This window comes from Stenella coeruleoalba (assembly GCF_951394435.1).
Source record: "Stenella coeruleoalba genome assembly, chromosome: 10".
In the NCBI taxonomy this organism is placed as follows: Eukaryota; Metazoa; Chordata; class Mammalia; order Artiodactyla; family Delphinidae; genus Stenella; species Stenella coeruleoalba.
This window is the reverse complement of record NC_137156.1, coordinates 83,827,279-83,850,202: the sequence shown is the minus strand read 5'-3', so window position 1 is coordinate 83,850,202 and position 22,924 is coordinate 83,827,279. Positions and strand designations below refer to the sequence as shown.

Here is a 22,924-nt window from a genome sequence, read left to right as displayed (position 1 = left end):
TATAACAACAAAAACTGTGCAATAGAAACTCAAGTTTTATTCTGATTTTTTTGTTTGTTTTTTAACAAGACCGTCAAGAATAACACAGGTTACAGAGCTGTAACCTCCTTAAAGAAGAGGATATTTAGTTTGCAACAAATGCCTTCTAGTGAGAACATATTACTAGCACTTCAAAAATTTACAAAAGGTTGACAAAATATTCTCCTAAATAGCTAGCTTTATATTTATAAACAAAATAGAAACAACTGGTTTATCCACTGCACATCAAACAGGAGGCAAAGTGATCGAGATCACCTTTGATTTTAAAGAAAAATAAAAACTACTTATACCCCACATATTATAATCCTAAGGAAGGAATATTTTTGAAGGATGCTGAGGGGGATTAAAACAGGCTAATGCATGACATCCTCTCCTTCAGTAGTCTTTTCATTTACTCATATTGCCTTGATCCTTTACAATTACTTTTTTCCTACAAGATAACCATACTGTTGCAGTACAATCCGTAATTCTTTTCTTTTATTCCCCTTAAGAAATAAGTGCGACCCATTTCCTATCAGCTTTCATAAACACACTTGAAACTTCAGACATAATAGGAGGGTGGTTTCTTTCAGTTTGAGGCCTTTTCTCCGTAACAGCAGAGAGGAGAACAGGGTGGCCTCTCCGTGCGTGCTGCCATGGATAGCTGGATGGTTTGTGCACCTCGTATTTCAAAAACACAAACGGAAAGTAGGTCTGGACAAGGACAAACTGCAACCCGATTTCTGCTGCAACCCTATCAGCAGGTCAGCTCTATTTACTCCTTCACTTTACTGATATAGTCAGTGAACTTGCTGATGCTCTCTTCCTGCTGTTCTAGGGCATCCAGGACAATGCCCATGGGCGTCCTCTTCAGACCGATCCCCTCCATTTTATTCTCCAGTTTGTTCTTGAGGTTCCGGAGTCTCAGCGATGCGTGGATAAACATCACTACAGGGAAGTGAAACGTGGTTAGCATCAAAGCAACCGTTCTCTGTTTCCCTTCACACTTGTAGCAGAAACTTTCTCTGTTAGCTACAGTCCCGTCTGGTTCTCTCATTGATCCAAGTCCCCACATGGATCCTTGGACTTTATATAAAGTATTCTTTGTGTGTGCAGGAAAATGTTGTGTTCAGCAGCAAGGACCATAATCTGGCTGCCACTCTCTTCCCTTCACACATTGATATCATTACCTTTCAGATGCTACTTAAATGCCCTGAAATTCAAAGTGAATCCATGCGATTCCAACTTCACTAAAAAGCAACTGAACACCAAGCATTTCAGAAAAGAGCTCATGCTCAGTTCAGGGATTACCTGTATTTTGTCCCTGCAGGAGGCATGCAGGTGAAGTCCTCTTAGAAAATGTCTGCTATGGGGCAGTTTTCCATAGTGTTGGGTATAGATGTCTAGATAAAAAGCTAAGGGTCTTATGGGCCTTATGTAACCTGGTGTTCCCCAGATTTGCCTGACTATTAAGTATTACCTGAGTTTGTTTATAAAGATTCTCTGGCCTCTCCCCTAGACCTTCTGAACCAGAATCTTAAGGGGACGGTCCTGGGAGTCTGTATTTTAAACAGACACACTGGGTGATCTGCACCAGCAGTTTTCAAACTTCTGTGTACATACAGATCACCTGGACAGACGGTTAAGTAGGCAAATTCCCAGTCTTCATCACCTAAAATTCAGCCTGTTAAGACTGAGGTAGGATGCCAGAATATAACAGTTCAGTAATCATTGTGGATGCTTCTAATTGTGGATGCTTCTGACGTAGGCGATTTCGGACCTTCATTTTGAGACGCACTGATGTGTGTTCTCTCTGGAGGCTCCTAATCTAGAGCGGCCATTAGAAACATTTGAGAAGCTTTCTAAAAATACAGGGTCTTTGGGCACCACTGTGGACCCAAAGAATCAAAATCTCCAAGGGATGTAGCTGGCAAATTTATATTTTTAAAAATCATCCTGGATGATTCTCCCAATCATCAAAGTTTGGGAATCACTGATATTGTCTAATTTCCTTCTGTTATAGATGAGTGAACTACAGCCCATAGAGGATAACTGGTCCAGATCCCATGGCTGGTGTCCAGCAGGTCTAGGAATAGAAACCTGGACCCTTGACTCTTGACTTCTGCTACATTTCATTACCCTGGCTTGTGTTTTTACAAGCTGTGCATTTAAGCAGAATCACTGAAGTACTAAGCCTGTAGCACATAAAGAAAACCTGAAGAGTATTTCAAAAAGTCTAAATTTACTGATTCAATTATTTTATCCAATAAGGTATGAGATTCACATATAAATATTCTGGGCTTAATCTAACAAACCTCAAACAAGCAATTGATTTTATTTAATGGTCTAGCGGCACACGTGAAATGCTATTAAAAGTGAAAGGGCTATTCCTGTCACTTAATACACTATAATTTTAATCAGATTTCTCTTGATGAGACTGGAATTTTATCTGTTCTCTGTTTCAGGCTTCAAGTGCTTGGGAATCTCGGTAAACAAGGCATATAGACTTTAGAAAATGTCTATTTCTCTTCACCAGAATTGGAGTACTTGGTATCTGTATTCTGGGCCAACTTACAAAACTTTCAACACTAATTATGATCTTCTGAGTAAGTAGAGAGTAAACATCCATTTCTCTGTCACCACAGGATGCCTGGCACTGAACGCCTGAGAACAGACTCTGATATCAGACACATCTGGATTCCAGTGCAGGCTATACCACTTTTCTGCTGTATGACTTGTGATCCGTATTTGTTTTGTTTACTGTATTTGTGCAATTAATGGACTATTAGGCCTTGATCTGCTGTTTCAGAAAATTCTGATAATTTTGTAGACCTGCCAACACACCTCAGAAACAGGTTAGGTTATTCCCACTGAATGATCGCGCCTACATTTCTTTATGATATTAGGAAAGGAAGGCCCAGGTTCACTTACACAGCAAAGGAAAAGTGATGCCAAACACAAACACCATGACTCCCCCAAACATGGATATGAGGAAGTAGCTGGCTAGCATGACCACCATGACAAACGTTGTGGGGTACTGCTTCTTCATCCGGCGGAGGATGTCTTTATTGTGGGCTGCCCACACAAAGCCCGTGAACACCAGCACCACCACGATGCCTCCAAGAATCATGTTGAAGGGGCTCAGGAACCTGGGATATGAAAAAAGAGGGAGCCCAGGTCAGGAGGAAGAAAAGGAGGAAGGGGAGGAAGAGTAACAACAAAGTACTTACTTAAGCCTTTTATGTAAGTTGTCTCATTTAATCATACCTTGATGAGGTAGATGCTATCAATTTACTTCTCAAAGGAAGAAACTTAGGCACAGAGGTTAGAAAATGGTGGAGCAAAGATTCCCACTGAGGCAGTGTGACTCCCATCAAATAGCCCGTCTCAATAGAGGCCCAGCATTTTAAAAGACTAGAGCCCCTCTTTTGGACGGCTGTCTTTAGCTTTTATACATCCTGGGCTCTAGTACACGTTGATTGTATTTTCTGAGCTCCAAGAGCTTATTTAAATCCTCCTAGAAGCTGCCATGCTAGATGAATGTGGAGTACAGGTCACACAGTGGGCTCCATGAGCCCGATCCGGTCTGCAGTCACACTTGTGTTTGGACTGTGCAATAATTTTTAAAACTTTTACTTGAATCCCAATGGTTTTTTTTTTGTTTTTTTGTTTTTTTTTTTTTTTTGCGGTGCGCGGGCCTCTCACTGTTGTGGCCTCTCCCGTTGCGGAGCACCAGCTCCGGACGCGCAGGCTCAGCCGCCCCGCGGCACATGGGGTCTTCCCGGACTGGGGTACAAACCCGCGTCCCCTGCATCGGCAGGCGGACTCTTAACCACTGAGCCAACAGGGAAGCCCCCAATGTGTTTAAAAAAAAAAAAAAAATCCATAAATCTTGGGATTTCTTGCTTCTCCCGGAAACAAGAAAATCTCACGAAACTGGGCCCAGTTTCCCATGTCAGCCACTGGCTGGAGTGCCTTCTCACTTAGATAGAATAAATGCTCTCCCTTTAGCCTCAGCCCTCACCCCCCACCCTCAGTATCTATGGCATCTCTGACACAGAGGCCCCCAGTGAGCTGCCATTAATATTGTTTTTCTAACAGCTCCCCTGCACTGCTCTCTCATATAAGCTGCCTGGCCCATGGAGGCATTTGGGTTTATGACTCCTGGCACGGAGAGGCCATTATAATTCTTTAAAAGGCCCAGAGTATCATTAGGAGATGGGTCATCAACTGAGATTTCCAAGCATAGAACCTCCAGTTTCATTGTTACATGAAGCAAAGGTTACTCTACTGTTGATAATGGGGGAAACACATTATAAAGAGGAAATTTAGATCAAGTATTTCATAAGTGAGAATGACTGGGCATTGTAGCCCCACTCAGCCCAACCCTCCCACCCCACTGTGTGTACAAAATCCTTAACAAGACATTTGTGGTCAGCAAGTATGATGAATTACTAACTTTTTACCCTTCTAAGAGGCTAATGAGCATTTTGCTTGGGAAGGACAAAGAGAGTCCGTGTGTTACCATCATGCTCTGAATATTAACATCACTGATTTGGAAGACAGGATAATGAAAGGTGATGCCCAGAGCTTACTTTCTCTGAAATAGAACAGATGAAGGAGTCATATTCATATTGGGATGCATATTTAGGACAATTAAGATTCTTTTTTTTAAAAATCCCTTTAAATTTTAGCTCTGATTCTGCCTTCTGAAACACAAAGCTGTTTTAAATAGTTTCAAATAGGAGTGAAAGTATTGCATATCTTAATGGGTGAAATCAGGGACATAAGTTATGTCAGACTCCTTTGAAAAAGTAAAAAATTTCTACCAAAATGCACGGAGTTAAACAGTGGTAAAAGTAGTAGCACGTAATTTAAAATTAACCCCTATATTAATTTTAATAAGTTGCTTATTTCATTCAGAACTCTTGCAAATACTTATACCCTTCAAGGCAAAAATCTCCTCTTTAGAATAGTCTAAGGAAGTGAATAAAAATGCAAAGACTGAACTGTAACAGTATTCACACGAGTGGTATTTATCATTTATAACCTTTAGAAACAACCTATGTGGCCAACAATTTACTAAATGGTGGCATATACAACTGTTTTCAAAAAGTCAAAGTATACATAATAATGTGGGAAGACAATAATATATTGATTGGGTAAAAGTGACAATTCTCTCTGGTAGGTGGATTTAGCACCTATGTTATATAACTCAGAAGTAGAAATTTTTGCAATTCGTAAATTATTTTGTAATCAGAAATAAAATGAACATATGAAAAATGAAATATAAAGATGTAAAAGGGGACCTCCCTGGTGGTCCAGTGGTTAAGAATCCGTCTTGCAATGCAGGGGACACAGGTTCGAGCCCTGGTCAGGGAACTAAGATCCCACATGTGGTGGGGCAACTAAGCCCGCGTACCGCAACTACTGAGCCCGCGCACTTCAACGAGAGAGCCTGCACGCTGCAAGCTACAGAGCCCACACGCTCTGGAGCCCGCCCGCTGCAATGAAAAGATCCTGCGTGCCACAGCTAAGACCCAGTACAGCCAATAAAAATAAATTTTTAAAAAAAAGATAAAATAAAAACTAAAACCTGATCTTTAAAAGAAAAGAAAAAGAAAAAAGACTATGGGATGGTTAATTCAAAAAAAAAAAAAAAAGATATAAAAGTAACTGCTCCTCAGCCCCACAACACCGGCTTGGGACAGGCCAACTACAACAGTCCAATCTTACCTTGCCTCATCTCTCCAATAACATTAATGCAATTTCAATTCATACGCAGAGCCAAGCTCTTCCTTCTCCCATCCAAACCTTGGTTTCCTGCCCACTCTCTAGATCCTCTTGTAACCAATCCACCACCTGCCCTGCAAGCTTTCCCACCTTCCAGCACACGTGCTAGTCTATCTGTCCTCCTCCGTCAGTTTTTTATTATTTAGGTCTTTTCGCCTCTTTGTTCTTTTTTCTTTTCTTTTTCACAGTTTTATCTGGCTTATACCGTGTCTCCAGCTTTGACCCTGGAATTGGTTTGGGAAAGACAAAAATTTCCTTATAGGTCTGGGGAAGGGAAGACTTGGACAGGGCCAAAACAAAATCCTCTTTAGCTAGTGGTAGGGAGACTGGGTAGAGAGGCTCAGAAACTCTCACAGATTAATAAATTTCATTTCTAGCACCAAAAAGATTCTGAGAGAAATGATACCAAAAGCCTCCAGTAGTTATACTGGGTAATAGGATCATTAGTAATATATTCCCATTTGCTTATCTCTATTTTCATATTTTTTCAATAGCCATGTATTACTTGAAAATAAAAAAAAAATTGATATTTAAAAATAAAAGAAATGGGGGAAAGGTGCCTGAAAGAGACAAACCCTTTTACATAGCCTTGATGTTGACAAAATCAACATCAACTCAAAGAAGCAGAGCAGAGGGTTCAAGTTTAGGAAACTCCTTTGCATAAGCTGCAAATAGGAGATGGCTGGTTGGTGGCAAAGTGTCAAAGGTCTCCGGCGCAGTTCTTCCTAGAATATCTGTTAAAATAACAATTCATGAGGTGTAGCATATACTAAAATGCATGCCAAACTGTTTCTATTTTTCTCGGGACAAGTGAGGTAGATACCTAGGCTGAATGTCTAAATAAAGCCCAGGACAAAGAACAATGAAAAATCCAGGCCTGACTCAAGCAATTCCAGATTTGCTTTTCACCTGTTCCTGTTGCTCATGTTCAAGGGAAGTGGTTTTAGCTTACCACGTGCCCAGCCATGATCTGTAATTAAACCAAGTTCCAAGCTGGAAAAAAATGAACAAAGTTACTTGGAGCAGAAATGATTTTCTTCCTTACTCCGCTTAAGGGCAATTCCATTCTAAGAAAGGGTAAAATGCACACTACTCCCACTGCCCTGGCACCTCCCTCTACTTGGAGCAAAATAGACCACCCTCCAGAGATTAATTTCATTTTCCAGTGAGTGTAGGAGTTTGGGAACCAGTTCTCGACTGAGATGAGTAAAGCCGTTTTACTCAACAGTTGGGTTCTTAGTGACATCAGTCACAATGAAGCCCAGGGACCTTTAGGACAAAACTTCCATAAATGTGCCACCCCAGCTTTCATGTGGACAATTGCCATTGGGCTCGATGGGTGCTATTTCATTTTTTGGTAGTCTGTGAATGAGAGAGAGGGGGGAAGGGAGGAAGGAAGATAGAGGGAAGCAAAGGAGAGAGGGAGAGAGGAGGGAGAGAAAAGAGAGCGAGATCGTGATTTTCTATCTTTGTTGAAAATAGGACCTAGTTTTACAAATCAAAAACAATAACTTTTTCTATTGTGAGTTAAAAATATATACTTACATACATATGTATCCTATCCAATTAAAAAGTTGATAGATAAATGTAATAGTTAAAAATTCTGGTGGAATCACTGACAGTTGTATAAAAGTTTAGAATCCCAGCAGCCTCGTCAAAGAGGAATCACCCCAGTCCCATTAAACAGATGCATAAACTGAGGCCCAGGGCAGTGAAGGAACATAGTCAAAGGGATCCAGGGGGAGAAAAACAGTGCCAGTTGATGTAATTGTGACAGCAATTCATAATATAACCCATTCTGTGTTGTTAACCAGCTTCAGAGATTTCCCCCCTCAACCATTTTAGAACCCTGTCCTTCCAGTTGGGGTAAGCAACTAAGGATCATTCTGGGAAATCCCTCAGCATTCTCATTTCTCTCTAAAGGAAGGCAGCTATGAGTGGCTGTGGACACAGGTCCTAAACTTGCCAACATGACTCAGCTAGCTATAGCTATAGTTTCAGCACAAGTTGCTAAAAAAAAAAAAAAAAAAAAAAATCTCGGCCAACAGTAGAATTTTAGAGCTAGGATGGATCTTGAAAACACACCTCATTCTACATAGAAGCAAGGTAAGGAATAGATAAGTTAATAAATTTGTCCCAAGGCCACCAATTGCAGTGCTGGTGATAAAAGTTTACCCAAACAGAGATCTTCAGATCGACTCAAGTGCACGTTTGGTAATGCCTGCCATGCCGTGATGCCAGCAAGAGCCAAAGAGGTGGTGAAATATTTTCTGAGCAGCAGAAGCAGCTTTGCACTGAGTTCCAATTTTCTAACCCAAAAAAGCTATTTTGTCAGTTTGGTTCCTGAGGAAGCCTGACTCACCAAGAAAGCGGGGAACAATTTACTCACAGTGCACTTCTCTAAATTGGTGATGTTTTTCTGAGGTTCTTAAACAACCAGAGGGGTCACTGCCAGTATGAATCCACCCATCCATTTTCTTGCTTCTCATCACTCTTAGGATAAAAACAGGATTCTTTCCACATTCTACAAGGCCCCTCAGGGTCTGGCCCCTGCTTGCCTCTGCAGCCAGGGTATGTAGTTTGTACCTGGGACGATGGGGCTGAGCTGAGGGCGTAAATGTGGCCGGAAATTCAGGTCACACTTCACCCACCAAGTCTGCAATTTGGCTTAAGCTGCATCTCTCAGGACGAAGGGACAATCTGAATCATCAGTATGAGGGATGGCTAAGGGGTACACCATCTCTGCCTGCCAGCTTTTTCATACCGCCGCCTCCTGATTCTGCAAGCCATCTGCTGGCATTCTTATCTGTCTCTAGAACTTACCCTGCCCCTGGCCATCACAGGCCTGAGCACAAGCCGTTCTTTCTGCCTGATTCACTCCTATCTTCTTCGAATCTCAGCTTAATCAGCTTTTTCTCAGTCTCTCTGACCACATCCTGGCACCGTCTGCCTCTTCTTCATAGCTCTGAACCCAGTGGCAGTTTGATATTTACTTGAATGAATATTGGATGAATGTCTCTGTCTCCCACTAGAGACCAAGCGCTATGAGGGCAGGGACCGTGACATTTTCTCCCCAGCACTTGGCGCAGTGGCTGGCACAGAGCAGGAGTTCAGTAAATATTTGTAGAAAGAAAGAAAAAGGGGAAGTGAGAATCTAGCACATTTTCATGTTATTTAAAGTAAGCTCAGCAACTTTCTATGGCCAGGAATTAAGTGACAAGAGATTTATCTTGGACAAATCGCGATTATTCTCACTGTACACTAAGTATTACTGTAGAAACGGTCCCCGTCTTTGTACCTTCACAGAGTTGCGATGAAAGGAACAAAACAAAAACCGAAAGTAGGAAAAACTCCTATGCAAACATAGGAGATAATCAGATGAAATCGCAGGGCCCTTGGGCTCGCTGGAAGGAGGAATCTTTGTAAGTTCTGTCACTAGTGCTGGCTGGGGGCCAGGAGGGAGAGTGGGTGGGACAGAGAGAGATTCATCCACCTGCAGACCTGTCTATATAGGCCCTCTTGCCCTTGGATTCCTCAGATAATCCCAACCTTCTTCTGTGGTTATTTTGGTATCCCAACACGGCTTCCTTCCTGGCAAGAACTGTCTCTGACTATAAAGGACAAACGTAAATGTACAAATCAGTTTTGAGTAAACGTGATCGGTGTCTCCTGGGTCTAATGATCACAGGCAGTTAAGGTGGGGCAGGGATCAGACTCCTTTGTCACAGAAAGGTTAAAGTAACCTAACCTTGAGATTTTCCTAACCAACCGAATCAGCTCAGCTCATAGTATTTATTGCATACTCGCTGTGTACTGAATATTCATCACACCGTGTGTACTGGTCCCATCAAACTAAACACATCCAAATGATCCGCTGTCTTGGCAGCAGGTGGCATGTAAAAAGTATCCATTCTAAGACATATGAACCTCCGTGTTTTCTTTCGTATTTATCAAGCTCATTGCTGGTTTTATATTTTATTAGCAACAGCTTGGACCTGGGTTAGAAGCCATGAGTCTCACCCCTCCCCTAGCCGTGGAGCTTCAAATAGTCACTATACAAGGGACTAATTAGACTGCAACAGATCCTTTTTAAACTTTTTTTACAGCAAATTTCTAAAGGTAGAGAGAATGGTATAATGAACCCTCACGTACACTGATCACTGCCTTCAACAATTAGGAACCCACAGTTAATCTCACAATAATGCTTTAGAACTCAAGTGGAAAGATATTTGTTTACAAACTGTTCTTTCTGAATGCTTTTAGTGGAGTTGATTAAATGGTTGTCACATGGCAAGTTCTTACAGCACTGTGGAGAGAGGACAGGGGTTTGGACAAATGCTAATGAGCCTGGTGACACATAAACTCCCTTCCTACAAGCAGTTCCTGTCTATTTACCTCCCACTAACCCCAATTTCTGCATTCCTTTTTGTTTCCTGCAGATGAAGACTTCACTGATGGGATACAAAGCAGATTAGAAGAAGCAGAAGCCAGAGCCCCGGTTTTCCACTTCAGATGGGCTTTCTGTCTTCCAGGTGTCTCCATTTCACAAATGCCCCCTGGGAGAAAAGGCCAGGAAATCCTATCTATTTATGGTAAATGCTTGCAGAACGGAGATGCAGCCTACAGGTTTTTTCTTAAGATCACGGGCACGGAAGTGTTCCCTGAAACAAGAAGCCAAGCTCATTACAAGAGCCAGGGGAGGATGTTATAAGTATTCTGAAGCTGAGTGATTCACTTGTCCAAAAGGAAAATAAAAAATCTCCAAGGGTGCTGTTCAATTTGGTACAGGTCCAGTTCATCTTTTAGAATTGCATTTCCTGTACAGAGCTCTCTGCCCCTAGTAAGTTGATCGAGAGCTTTTGCCCTCTTAGAAAGGGGTAAAAAAGAAGCCCCAAATCTGCCTATTTACTTGAACATTTACCCAGAATCATTATAAATCCTTATATAGGGAAAGGGGATAGAAACTACCAACCGCAGGAAATATTTTAAAAAATAAAGTGTGTATGGGGAGGTGTTGAGAAGAACAAGGTTATATACATAGTGTCAGAAGATGATTTAACAGAAGAATTCTTACTTGAGGAAGAATTTTGAGATTAAAATTTCACTGAGTGTTGACAGACCTCTTAAAGTTTTGTACTCAGAAGAAACACATGACCCGCCCCGGAACGACATGTGCCAGCATGCCATGTGCAGTGCCTCAAGTGCAAATACAAGTGCGTGGAAGGGCAGGAAGAGATTAATTCTGGGAGGATTTGGGATGGCTGGGTGGACTTGTACTCCTGCTGGTATCCTCAGAGCACCAACAGTATCTGGCAAGTAGCAGGTGCTCAGCAAATACTTGTCCAACTGAGTAGAAGGCATCTGTGCTGCAGGTGAGGATGGTTCCGTTTAATAATCCTTTCCCCGTCCATATACTCAATGCCTCTCCCATTTCTGACGCCGGAGAGTTTTGCGATTTGGCATCATAACGTATAGGGGAGATCAGGTAAGTCAGGTTGAAAATGATGTGTTTATATATGTGTATGTTTCTGTGCACTTATATAAAAATTAATTCTTATGTGTTCAGCATCCTCTTGGTGCCTCTAGAAACATGGTGAAGGCAGGAACCACAGCTGTCTCATTCTCCACTGTATCTCCCGGCACGGTGCCTGAGAAATCGGTAAGTGCCTCATATTCTTTGTGGAGTGAACAAATGAAACAACACAAATAGAGTAATATTGTAGAATTGGCTGAGGAATCTCAGAAACATTTCCACTAGGTTTCAGCCTGTTTATGCAATTGATTTCATCTGCAAAGGTTTTAATACATACCCATCCACCCAAGGGCTCTTTCTTTTCTTCCTCTACCAGCTAGAAACTTGGTTTTTCTTCCTTTTTGCAGTAAAAGGGGCAAACAGTCTGCCCATTTCTTAAAGCCAGATGCTGATGGCTACCAGCCTAGAACATATTATGGGACCACATTTTTTTAAAAAATTATTTTTATTTTTTGGCTGCGTCAGGTCTTAGTTGTTGCACGCAGCATCTTTCCTGTGGCACGTGGGGTCAGTAGTTGTGGCATGTGGGCTTAGTTGCCCTGTGGCATGTGGGATCTTAGTCTCCCGAACAGGGATGAAACTGGCGTCCCCCGCCTTGCAAGATGGATTCTTAACTACTGGACCACCAGGGAAGTCCCGGGACCACACTCATTTTGAAAAGATTACAGTAATACTCTTTTCAGATAGAAGAAACTCCTTACCATCTTAAGCGACTAAAAGCAAAAAGTGGTAACTCTAGTTTCCACCCAGTGGTAGCACCAACATGGGCCACATGGAGATAAAGTATCAATACTTTAGCTAAGGAGAGGCGTTCAAGACGGTGGAGGAGTAAGACGTAGAGATCACCTTCCTCCCCACAAATACATCAGAAATACATCTACATGTGGAACAACTCCTACAGAACACCTATTGAACGCTGGCAGAAGACCTCAGACCTCCCAAAAGGCAAGAAACTCCCCACGTACCTGGGTAGGGTAAAAGAAAAAAGAAAAGACAGAGACAAAAGAATAGGGATGGGACCTGCACCAGTGGGAGGGAGCTGTGAAGGAGGAAAGGTTTCCACACACTAGGAAGCCCCTTCACGGGCGGAGACTGCGGGTGGCGGAGGGGGGAAGCTTCGGAGCCACGGAGGAGAGCACAGCAACAGGGGTGCGGGGGGCAAAGCGAAGAGATTCCCACACAGAGGATCGGTGCCGACCGGCACTCACCAGCCCAAGAGGCTTGTCTGCTCACCCACCGGGGCGGCGCGGGGGCGGTGTTCGGAGCTGAGGCTCGGGCTTCGGAGGTCAGATCCCAGGGAGAGGACTGGGGTTGGCTGAGGAACACAGCCTGAAGGGGCTAGGGCACCACAGCTAGCTGGGAGGGAGTCTGGGAAAAAGCCTGGACCTGCTTAAGAGGCAAGGGACCATTGTTTTGGGGTGCTCGAGGAGAGGGGATTCAGAGCGCTGCTTATAGGAGCTCCAGAGATGGGCGTGAGCTGCAGCTATCAGCATGGACCCCAGAGACGGGCATGAGACACTAAGGCTGCTACTGCCGCCACCAAGAAGCCTGTGTGCGAGCACAGGTCACTCTCCACACCTCCCTTCCGGGGAGCCTGTGCAGCCCGCCACTGCCAGGGTCCCGCGATCCAGGGACAATTTCCCCGGGAGAACGCACGGCGCACCTCAGGCTGCTGCAACGTCATGCTGGCCTCTGCCACCGCAGGCCCGCCCCGCATCCGTACCCCTCCCTCCCCCCGTCCTGAGTGAGTCAGAGCCCCCTAATCAGCTGCTCCTTTAACCCCGTCCTGTCTGGGCAGGAAGAGACGCCCTCAGGCGACCTACACGCAGAGGCAGGTCCAGATCCAAAGCTGAACCCCAGGAGCTGTGCGAACAAAGACGAGAAAGGGAAATCTCTCCCAGCAGCATCAGGAGCAGTGGATTAAATCTCCACAATCAACTTGATGTACCCTGCGTCTCTGGAATACCTGAACAGACAATGTATCATCCCAAAAGTGAGGTGGTGGACTTCGGGAGAACTGTAGATGTGGGGTTTGCTTTCTGCATCTAATTTGTTTCTGGTTTTAAGTTTATCTTAGTTTAGTATTTATTATCATTGGTAGATTTGTTTATTGATTTGGTTGCTCTCTTCCTTTTTTTAAAATATTTATAGATATATTTTTTTCTTTTTTTCATTTTGTGAGTGTGTGTATGTATGCTTCTCTGTGTGATTTTTGTCTGTATAGCTTTGTTTTTACCATTTGTCCTAGGGTTCTGTCTGTCCGTTTTTGGTTTTTTTGTTGTTTGTTTGTTTGTTTTTGAATAGTTTTTAGCGCTTGTTATCATTGGTGGATTTGTTTTTTGGTTTGGTTGCCCTCTTCTTTCTTTTTTCTTTTCTTTTCTTAATTACTTTTTACTTTTTTAATAATTTATTTTTTTTATTTTAATAATGTTAATTTATTTTTTTCTTTCTTTCTCTTTTTTCTCCCTTTTCTTCTGAGCCATGTGGCTGACAGGGTCTTCATGCTCCAGCCAGGTGTCAGGCCTGTGCCTCTGAGGTGGGAGAGCCAAGTTCAGGACATTGGTCCACCAGAGGCCTCCCGGCTCTACATAATATCAAACAGCAAAAGCTCTCCCAGAGATCTCCATCTCAATGCTAAGACCGAGCTCCACTCACCGACCAGCAAACTACAGTGCTGGACACCCTATGCCAAACAACTAGCAAGACAGGAACACAGCCCCACCCATTAGCAGAGAGGCTGCCTAAAATCATAATAAGGTCACAGACACCCAAAAACACACCACTGGATGTGGTCCTGCCCACCAGAAAGACAAGATCCAGCCTCATCCACCAGAACACAGGCACCAGTGCCCTCACCAGGAAGCCTACACAGCTCCCTGAACCAACATTACCCAGTGGAGGCACACACCAAAAACAACGGGAACTACGAACCTGCAGCCTGTGAAAAGGAGAGCCCAAACACAGTAAGTTAAGCAAAATGAGAAGACAGAGGAACACACAGCAGATGAAGGAGCAAGGTAAAAACCCACCAGACCAAGGAAATGAAGAGGAAATAGGCAGTCTACCTGAAAAGGAATTCAGAATAATGATAGTAAAGATGATCCAAAATCTTGGAAATAGAATGGAGAAAATACAAGAAACGTTTAACAAGGACCTCGAGAACTAAAGAGCAAACAAACAACGATGAACAACACAATAAATGAAATTAAAAATTCTCTAGAAGGAATCAATAGCAGAATAACTGAGGTAAAAGAATGGATAAATGACCTGGAAGATAAAATAGTGGAAATAACTACTGCAGAGCAGAATAGAGAAAAAAGAATGAAAAGAATTGAGGACAGTCTCAAAGACCTCTGGGACAACATTAAACACACCAACATTCAAATTATAGGGGTCCCAGAAGAAGAAGAGAAAAGGAAAGGGACTGAGAAAATATTTGAAGAGATTATAGTTGAAAACTTCCCTAATATGGGAAAGGAAATAGTTAATCAAGTCCAGGAAGCACAGAGAGTCCCATACAGGATAAATCCAAGGAGAAACATGCCAAGACACATATTAATCAAACTATCAAAAATTAAATACAAAGAAAAAATATTAAAAGCAGCATGGGAAAAACAACAAATATACAAGGGAATCCCCATAAGGTTAATACCTGATCTTTCAGCAGAAACTCTGCAAGCCAGAAGGGAGTGGAAGGACATATTTAAAGTGATGAAAGGGAAAAATCCACCACCAAGATTACTCTACCCAGCAAGGATCTCATTTAGATTTGACAGAGAAATTAAAACCTTTATAGACAAGCAAAAGCTAAGAGAATTCAGCACCACCAAACCAGCTTTACAGTAAATTCTAAAGGAACTCCTCTAGGCAGGAAACACAAGAGAAGGAAAAGACCTATAATAACAAACCCAAATCAAATAAGAAAATGGTAATAGGAACATACATATTGATAACTACCTTAAATGTAAATGGATTAAATGCTCCAACCAAAAGACATAGATTGGCTGAATGGATACAAAAACAAGACCCGTATATATGCTGTCTACAATAGACCCACTTCAGACCTCGGGACACATACACACTGAAAGTGAGGGGATGGAAAAAGATATTCCACGCAAATGGAAATCAAAAGAAAGCTGGAGTAGCAATTCTCATATCAGACAAAATAGACTTTAAAATAAAGACTATTACAAGAGACAAAGAAGGACACTACAAAATGATCACAGGATCAATCCAAGAAGAAGATATAACAGTTGTAAATATTTATGCACCCAGTATAGGAGCACCTCGATATATAAGTCAAATGCTAACAGCCATAAAAGGGGAAATCGACAGTAACACAATCATAGTAGGGGACTTTAATACCCCACTTTCACTAATGGACAGATCATCCAAAATGAGAATAAATAAGGAAACACAAGCTTTAAATGATACATTAAACAAGATGGACTTAATTGATATTTATAGGCCATACCATCCACAAACAACAGAATACACTTTCTTCTCAAGTGTTCATGGAACATTCTCCAGGATAGATCATATCTTGGGTCACAAATCAAGGCTTGGTAAATTTAAGAAAATTGAAATCATATCAAGTACCTTTTCCGACCACAGCGCTATGAGACTAGATATCAATTACAGGAAAAAATCTGTAAAAAATACAAACACATGGAGGCTAAACAATACAGTACTAAATAACCAGAGATCACTGAAGAAATCAAAGAGGAAATCCAAAAATATCTAGAAACAAATGACAATGAAAACACGACGACCCAAAACCTATGGGAGCTCCAGAGACGAGCCCCAAGGTTGTCCACTCTCACCAGTATTATTCGACATAGTTTTGGGAGTTGTAGCCACAGCAACCACAGAAGAAAAAGAAATAAAAGGAATCCAAATCGGAAAAGAAGAAGTAAAGCTGTCACTGTTTGCAGATGACATGATACTATACACAGAGAATCCTAAAGATGCTACCAGAAAACTACTAGAGCTAGTCAATGAATTTGGTAAAGAAGCAGGATACAAAATGAATGCACAAAAATCTCTTGCATTCCTATACACTAGAGATGAAAAACCTGAAAGAGAAATCAAGGAAACACTCCCATTTACCATTGCAACAAAAATAATAAAATACCTAGGAATAAACCTATGTAAGGAGACAAAAGACCTGTATGCAGAAAACTATAAGACACTGATGAAAGGAATTAAAGATGATACAAACAGATGGAGAGATCTACCATGTTCTTAGATTGGAAGAATCAGTATCATGAAAATGACTATACTACCCAAAGCAATCTACAGATTCAAGGCCATCCCTATCAAACTACCAATGGCATTTTTCACAGAACCGGAACAAAAAATTTCACAATTTGTATGGAAACACAAAAGACCCCAAATAGCCAAAGCAATCTTGAGAAAGAAAAGCTGGAGGAATCAGGCTCCCAGACTTCAGACTATACTGACTTCAGGAATCAAGACAGCATGGTACTGGCACAAAAACAGAAATACAGATCAATGGAGCAGGATAGAAAGTCGAGAGATAACCCCACGCACATATGGTCACCTTATTTTTGATAAAGGAGGCAAGAATATACAATGGAGAAAAGACTGCCTCTTCAATAAGTGGTGCTGGGAAAACTGGACAGTTACATGTAAAGAATGAAATTAGAACACTCCCTCACACCATACACAAAAATAAACTCAAAATGGATTAAAGACCTAAATGTAAGGACAGACACTGTGAAACTCGTAGAGGAAAACATAGGCAGAACACTCTATGACATAAATCATAGCAAGATCCTTTTTGACCCACTTCCTAGAGAAATGGAAATAAAAACAAAAATATATAAATGGGATGTAATGAAACTTAAAAGCTTTTGCACAGCAAAGGAAACCATAAACAAGACCAAAAGACAACCCTCAGGATGGGAGAAAATATTTGCAAATGAAGCAACCAACAAAGGATTAATCTCCAAAATTTACAAGCAGCTCATGCAGCTCAATATCAAAAAACAAACAACCCAATCCAAAAATGGGCAGAAGACCTAAACAGACATTTCTCTAAAGAAGATATACAGATTGCCAACAAACACGTGAAAGGATGCTCAACATCACTAATCATGAGAGAAATGCAAATCAAAACTACAATGAGGTATCACCTCACACCGGTCAGAATGGCCATCATCAAAAAAATCTACAAATAATAAGTGACAATTTCTCGATTGTCACAACTGAAGGGGAGGGCACTTTTTTTTTTCCAAATTATGTTTTACTAATAAAACAAGTAAAAACTGATTTATCAATCTTCACATAGTAGAGAGCAGAGATGGTGCTAAACATCCTACAATACACAGGACAGCCCCCTACAACAAAGAATTCTACGATCCACAGTGTCAGCAGAACCCAGTTGGAGAAACACTACAGAAGGGTATTTCACCAAATTTGCAAGGGCAATATGAATTAGCAAAGATTCTGAATTCTAAACTTTTTGAAATTGAATTTTTACACCATAGTAATCCTAACCAATACGTAGTAAGCACTGTCAGCAACGACCCAGTTAGAATCACTCCAGGAGCATATTGCTGTTATGTGCTGGCATGCTGCTATGTGCTTCAAAATAATTTATTCTGTTAAAAGTTGCCCCCGTGATCACGTTGAAACCTTACGTTCATTTATTTATTCTTTGCATTCGCCAGCTAAACATCTGCTGTATTATAGGCCTTGGGGATCCAGGGAATAAAAATAATGCTAACCACAACAACAAGAAAAAGAAAAAAATAATCACAAACAAAACCCACAGGGAACTCCCTGGTGGTCCAGTGGTAAGACTCTGCGCTCCCAATGCAGCAGGCCCGGGTTCCATCCCTGGTCAGGGAACTAGATCCCGCATGCATGCCGCAACTAAGAAGTCGGCATACCGCAACGAAGATCCTGCGTGCTGCAACTAAGAGCTGGTGCAGTCAAATTGATTGATTAACTAATTAATTAATTAAAAAACCCACAGTCTCTGGCCTCAAGGACTCAACAGTGCAGAGTGAAGACAAGTGAAGAGACAAATTAAAAGCCTGTGGGGTAAATACCAGACAAGATGTGTGCACACGTGTGGGGAGTGAGGGGCAAAATCCTGTAGGAGAAGCAGGAGGAGATGAGTAAGTTGGGGACTGGTGTTTGGGTGGATGGAGCTGCTGGGATACAGATGCTATCTGTGTTTCTCCTTAAGTCAATGATAACACCAACAATGATGCAAATAATAATGAAAACTCCAAAACAAATTTCGTGAAGCAAAAAGTAGGAGCTGGACACTGTTCTAAGAAACTTGCCTATATTAACTCAGATAATCCTCAGAAAAGCCCTACAATGCAGGTACTATCATTAGTCTCATTTTACAGATGAGGAACCTGAGGCAAAGGGTGGTTCAAGTGACCTACCCAAGGTCACATGGCTAGTGACTGGTAGTTGGGATTCAAAATTTACTTAACCAGGCTCTGGTGCTGAAATTCTTAACCACTACTTTCTACTCTGTGAAGAGCCAGAAGGTATGACAACTGTCCCCCACAAGGACTATTAGCTAAGAGACTTAGACTTAATCTAAGAGGCAGAATAGATCTCCTGAGTGGAAGTCATATGCCTGGGAAACCATGCTTTTAGGATGAAGACCAAACTTCTAACCATGGATTACCAGGCCCTGACTGATCAGGCCCTCAGGCCTGATCTGTCTCTATCCTAATCCCTCTTAATCTCCATCTTGGTCTGGGCAGCCCTTCCGGGTGTTTTGGAGCTAGATAATATCCACTTCTCAGAAGTCTTTAGACTTGAGGCTAGAGCCCTCCAACAATGACCTGGCGGTCCCTTCTGTCCAGCAGGGGATGGTACCATTGAAGAAGACACTTCCAACACAGTCCTTTCCCCGGGAAACACCCAGGCCACATTTTCACACACACTCTACCAAGATATCATGAGAAACCATCAGATGCCAGTAGAGAATCCAGTCAAACAGCCTCCAGCTCTGTTCTGACCCTCCCATCTACTGATATCACCAAAAGAGGAGAGTCCTGTTTAGAATCAGAAACTTTCTGGCATCAACAAAGCCTCCCTGACCCTGAAGACATTTAGTTTCTTCCAGCTTTAAGATACTACAATTCCAAACCTCATGACTCATAGGAAGATGGCATAGTAGTTAAGAGTCTGGGGTTGTGACTTTGAGCAGGTCGTTTAAACTTTCAGAGCCTCAGGTCTAATAATAACAACAATAATAATGCAATAATAATGTCTCATCTCATCGGGTTGTATGAGGGAATTTGCTAAATTACTTACCAAAGTACCTGGCACACAGAGCACTCAATAAATGTTAGCTTTTATTATTATTAAATTATAAAGGAAGAAAAGTGCAATCTGGAAAGAACTACAGGCTGTGCATTTGTAGATGCATAGGAAACAGTTGAAGATGTCACACCAGGTTTTACTGGGGTACAAAGGGAATCCCACACTTGGCACACAATTTTCAGAACAACTTACTAGCCTGTATCTTTTGTAAGTTTTTAAAGATAAGATTAATTAAAAAATGAAATGGCGGGTGGGATAGGGAGGGTGAGAGGGAGACGCAAGAGGGAGGGGATATGGGGATATATGTATACGTATAGCTGATTCACTTTGTTATACAGCAGAAAGTAACACACCATTGTAAAGCAATTATACTCCAATAAAGACATTTTACAAAAATGAAATGGCTACTTTTCACTTTCACTTTCAAAAATGTGACTGCCAATCCCCATCTCCTATTTGAAAAGGGAAATAGGAAGGGCCAACACCCCAAACTGCCTGAGTTAGTAGGCTAAGACACCACAATGAAGGAGCTATATTTAGTCAGCGCATTCATAGTGAAAAATGAATTCCATCAAGGTAGCAATGCTGCTGGAGCTTGTGTCTGATCTGGGCAGTACATCTTTTTGAAAAGCAAGGTTTTTTGTTTGTTTTTGTTTTTTTTTCTATACATTTGATTGGTCTGTGTCAAATCTTGCCCTATATCTAGATTTGGGGGAGTGTACCTCAAAAAAAAAAAAAAGACCCCATAGCTAGACGACCAGGTAAGATGCCTTTACAAAGAAAGAGAAAAGAAAAAGCAAAACAACAGAGGCAATCCTATTTACCAGAGATTTTGTTTTAAAGAAATTTTTTTATTGTTCGGAGAAATAAGCCTTAAGCATAAAGCTAGGGGAAGGTTCAGAAGGCAGCTGCTCCAGGCCTGTCTGACTCCAACTAATTTTAACTTGGCTGCTGTATAATTCGGAGTCGGTTCAGAGCCCATGCTGTCCACACACCAAGCCATTCTGAGTTGGAAATTCCTTAAGCAACACATCATGAGGATCTGTGTAATTGTCTATTCAGTCACACAAATGAGAGTTCACTTCTGCATGGGGGCAGATATTCTGAACCACACCCAGAAACTGTGAACTCTCCCTCTCCCCCCCTGTGCTGGGTATTTGGTCCTACATCTTCTCAACAACTGTCACGTGCCCTTTGGTCAGGATTCATGTGTGATTGATCTTGGTGTGCCCAAGCTTGGCACAGAGAAGTGACTCAATAAATATGCCAAAGAACAGCAAACCAACTACAGAAACCATCCTATTTGCCCTTTCCCACCCTTTACAAGTTTAGATTTTTCCTTTCTCCCAGGCCAGCTTGCTTTCCTTCTGTGTTTGCTTTCAAATAGAAATGCCAGACACTTCTTTAATGGCAAATGGGTTTCTTTATAAAGTCTGAGGGTGCTTTTTTCTTTAAAGGTGCATGGGATCAGCAAGATCTAGAATATCACCACCCCATCTTGCAAAAGTGAGTGAGGCATTTCTTAAAGGGTGAACTACCAGAAAAAGTGGTTTCTAGAAGAACAGGTGTTGTGTGAAATCGCATATAACAGAGGACACAATTTTAAGATCGGGTGTGAAGATAAAGTGACCATGCCTGGCAACTACTGGAAGAAAAAAGAGCAAAAGGACACCGTTTCTAAAGTCATGGCAGACTTCACCCCACACTGGGAGATGCGCCACCAGGCTACACCCACCCTTCTGCTCCGAAGCTCAGCTTTCCCGTACAATGTGGCAGGCATTAGGCAGAGAAACCTATAAAGAGAGTCGCCTCTCTGATGCCCCTTCTACACTAACACCCCAGAAGGCAGAGTCCGGATCCACACCCTGGCGCCCCAAGCCTTCCAGGGCGGCGTCCGCCCCAGCCAGTCCCAGCATAAGGTTACGCCACTTGCCTCTTTCTCCTTATTTTTAAGAGACTGGGGCGCTACAAATATCACCCCCAGCAAAAGCGTAATTGGGGTACAGCGGGAAAGAAGTCATTTTTTTCTTGCCTGAGGTTGGCAACATTTCCTCACCCCAGGACCCCCCATCACTCTTCAGCCCGAGGCGCGGAAAAAAAAAAAAGGGCCCCCAGATTGCTGCGGCCTCGCCCTGCGAACAAGTTTCCACTGGTTTGGCCGCTTGCAGTTGTCAGGACAGGAGCTGGTCTTGGAGAGCGTTTACGCATCCCGGGATCTTGCACCAAGATCCCACTCGGTGCTGACCCCGATCAGTACCCGGGAGGGGGACCCCACTTACCCCACGACGGAAATCATCATGGCAGCCACCACCAGGTAGTTGGTCTGATAATAGAGCAGGTTGCTCACCACGCGGTTGTTCCATTTGGAAATGTCCCTGAAGTCCGGACGGGCGAAGCGGTCAGAGCCTGGGAAGAAATCGTCCCAGGCGCGGAGCGGAGCTATATTCACGTCCATGTCTGGCTTCCCAGCTTCTTGTTCTTTGCTTCTGGAATCTGGCGGCGGCGGCGGCGGCAACCGATCAGCTGAGCGGGGTTAAAGATGACAGCGGCTCTGGCTCGGTCGGCTCTGCGGTTGGCGGGCAGAGAAACAAAAGAAATTGGGAGCGGGCGGGCGTTTCTTCTCTTCTTTACTTCTTGATTGGTTCTAAGTGGTTGGTTACAGGAAAACTGGGGGCCCGCAGCAGAGCAAGGAGCAGAGTGCAAAACAGAGGTGAAATAACAGAAAGAAATCGGCGGAAATCCCCCGTCTGAAGAGAAGTGGCAATGCCTTCCCGGGCAGTCCGAATACAACGTGCTTTAAAATTCCCCTTTTGAGGGTCTAATCTACGAATGTCGTCTGGACCTTAAGGACAATTTTTGCAGCTGTTCAGAAGACAATCTAAGTGAAATGGAGTGGAAGGCAAATATAGTGTTTCTGGAGGATGAGCTGGTTTTGAAAATTAAGTAGTTACTAACCTTTGCACATCCGAATGCAATTCACATATTTCTCTGTTTCACCATGAGTCACTATGAGTGAAATGAGACTGGCAAAATGGGAAAGAAGGACGTGTAGAACGGAAGGGCTGGTCTGTTCTTTCACTTTTCTTCTTTGTTCTCTATCTCTGTTCTGTGGGGGCAAAATTATACAACTACTGTGCTGGTCTGATGAAGTGGGCACTCTGGTCACTTCAGCCCTGAGCTGAGCACGTTGTTTACGTTTGAAACTAAACAATGGTCTGCAGTGAACTAATTGTTCTGCACCCAGTATTTTCTGGGCAG

The 22,924-nt window shown here is 42.5% G+C and overlaps 1 protein-coding gene across 1 annotated transcript; it reads right to left on the bottom strand.

Annotated features, from left to right (window-relative positions):
* Positions 1 to 15: 15 nt before the first annotated feature.
* Positions 16 to 22,253, bottom strand: ARL6IP5 (ARF like GTPase 6 interacting protein 5). The gene is made up of 3 exons (XM_079935258.1): positions 21,946 to 22,253; positions 2,950 to 3,167; positions 16 to 966 (listed from the first exon to the last, which is right to left on the bottom strand). The coding sequence occupies exons 1-3, from the start codon at positions 22,119 to 22,121 to the stop codon at positions 794 to 796; spliced, it is 567 nt and encodes a 188-aa protein (XP_079791384.1). The 5' UTR covers positions 22,122 to 22,253; the 3' UTR covers positions 16 to 793.
* Between the last annotated feature and the right edge of the window lie 671 nt (positions 22,254 to 22,924).

Bases quoted from the DNA above. Each gene is read 5' to 3' on its own strand.
- ARL6IP5 (XM_079935258.1), bottom strand. From the start codon at position 22,121: ATGGACGTGAATATAGCTCCGCTCCGCGCCTGGGACGATTTCTTCCCA. The intron at 3,168-21,945 runs GTAAGTGGGGTC...TTCATATCCCAG, and splicing joins ATGATGATTTCCGTCGTGGG to GTTCCTGAGCCCCTTCAACA. The intron at 967-2,949 runs GTAAGTGAACCT...ACTTCCCTGTAG, and splicing joins CATCACTTTTCCTTTGCTGT to TGATGTTTATCCACGCATCG.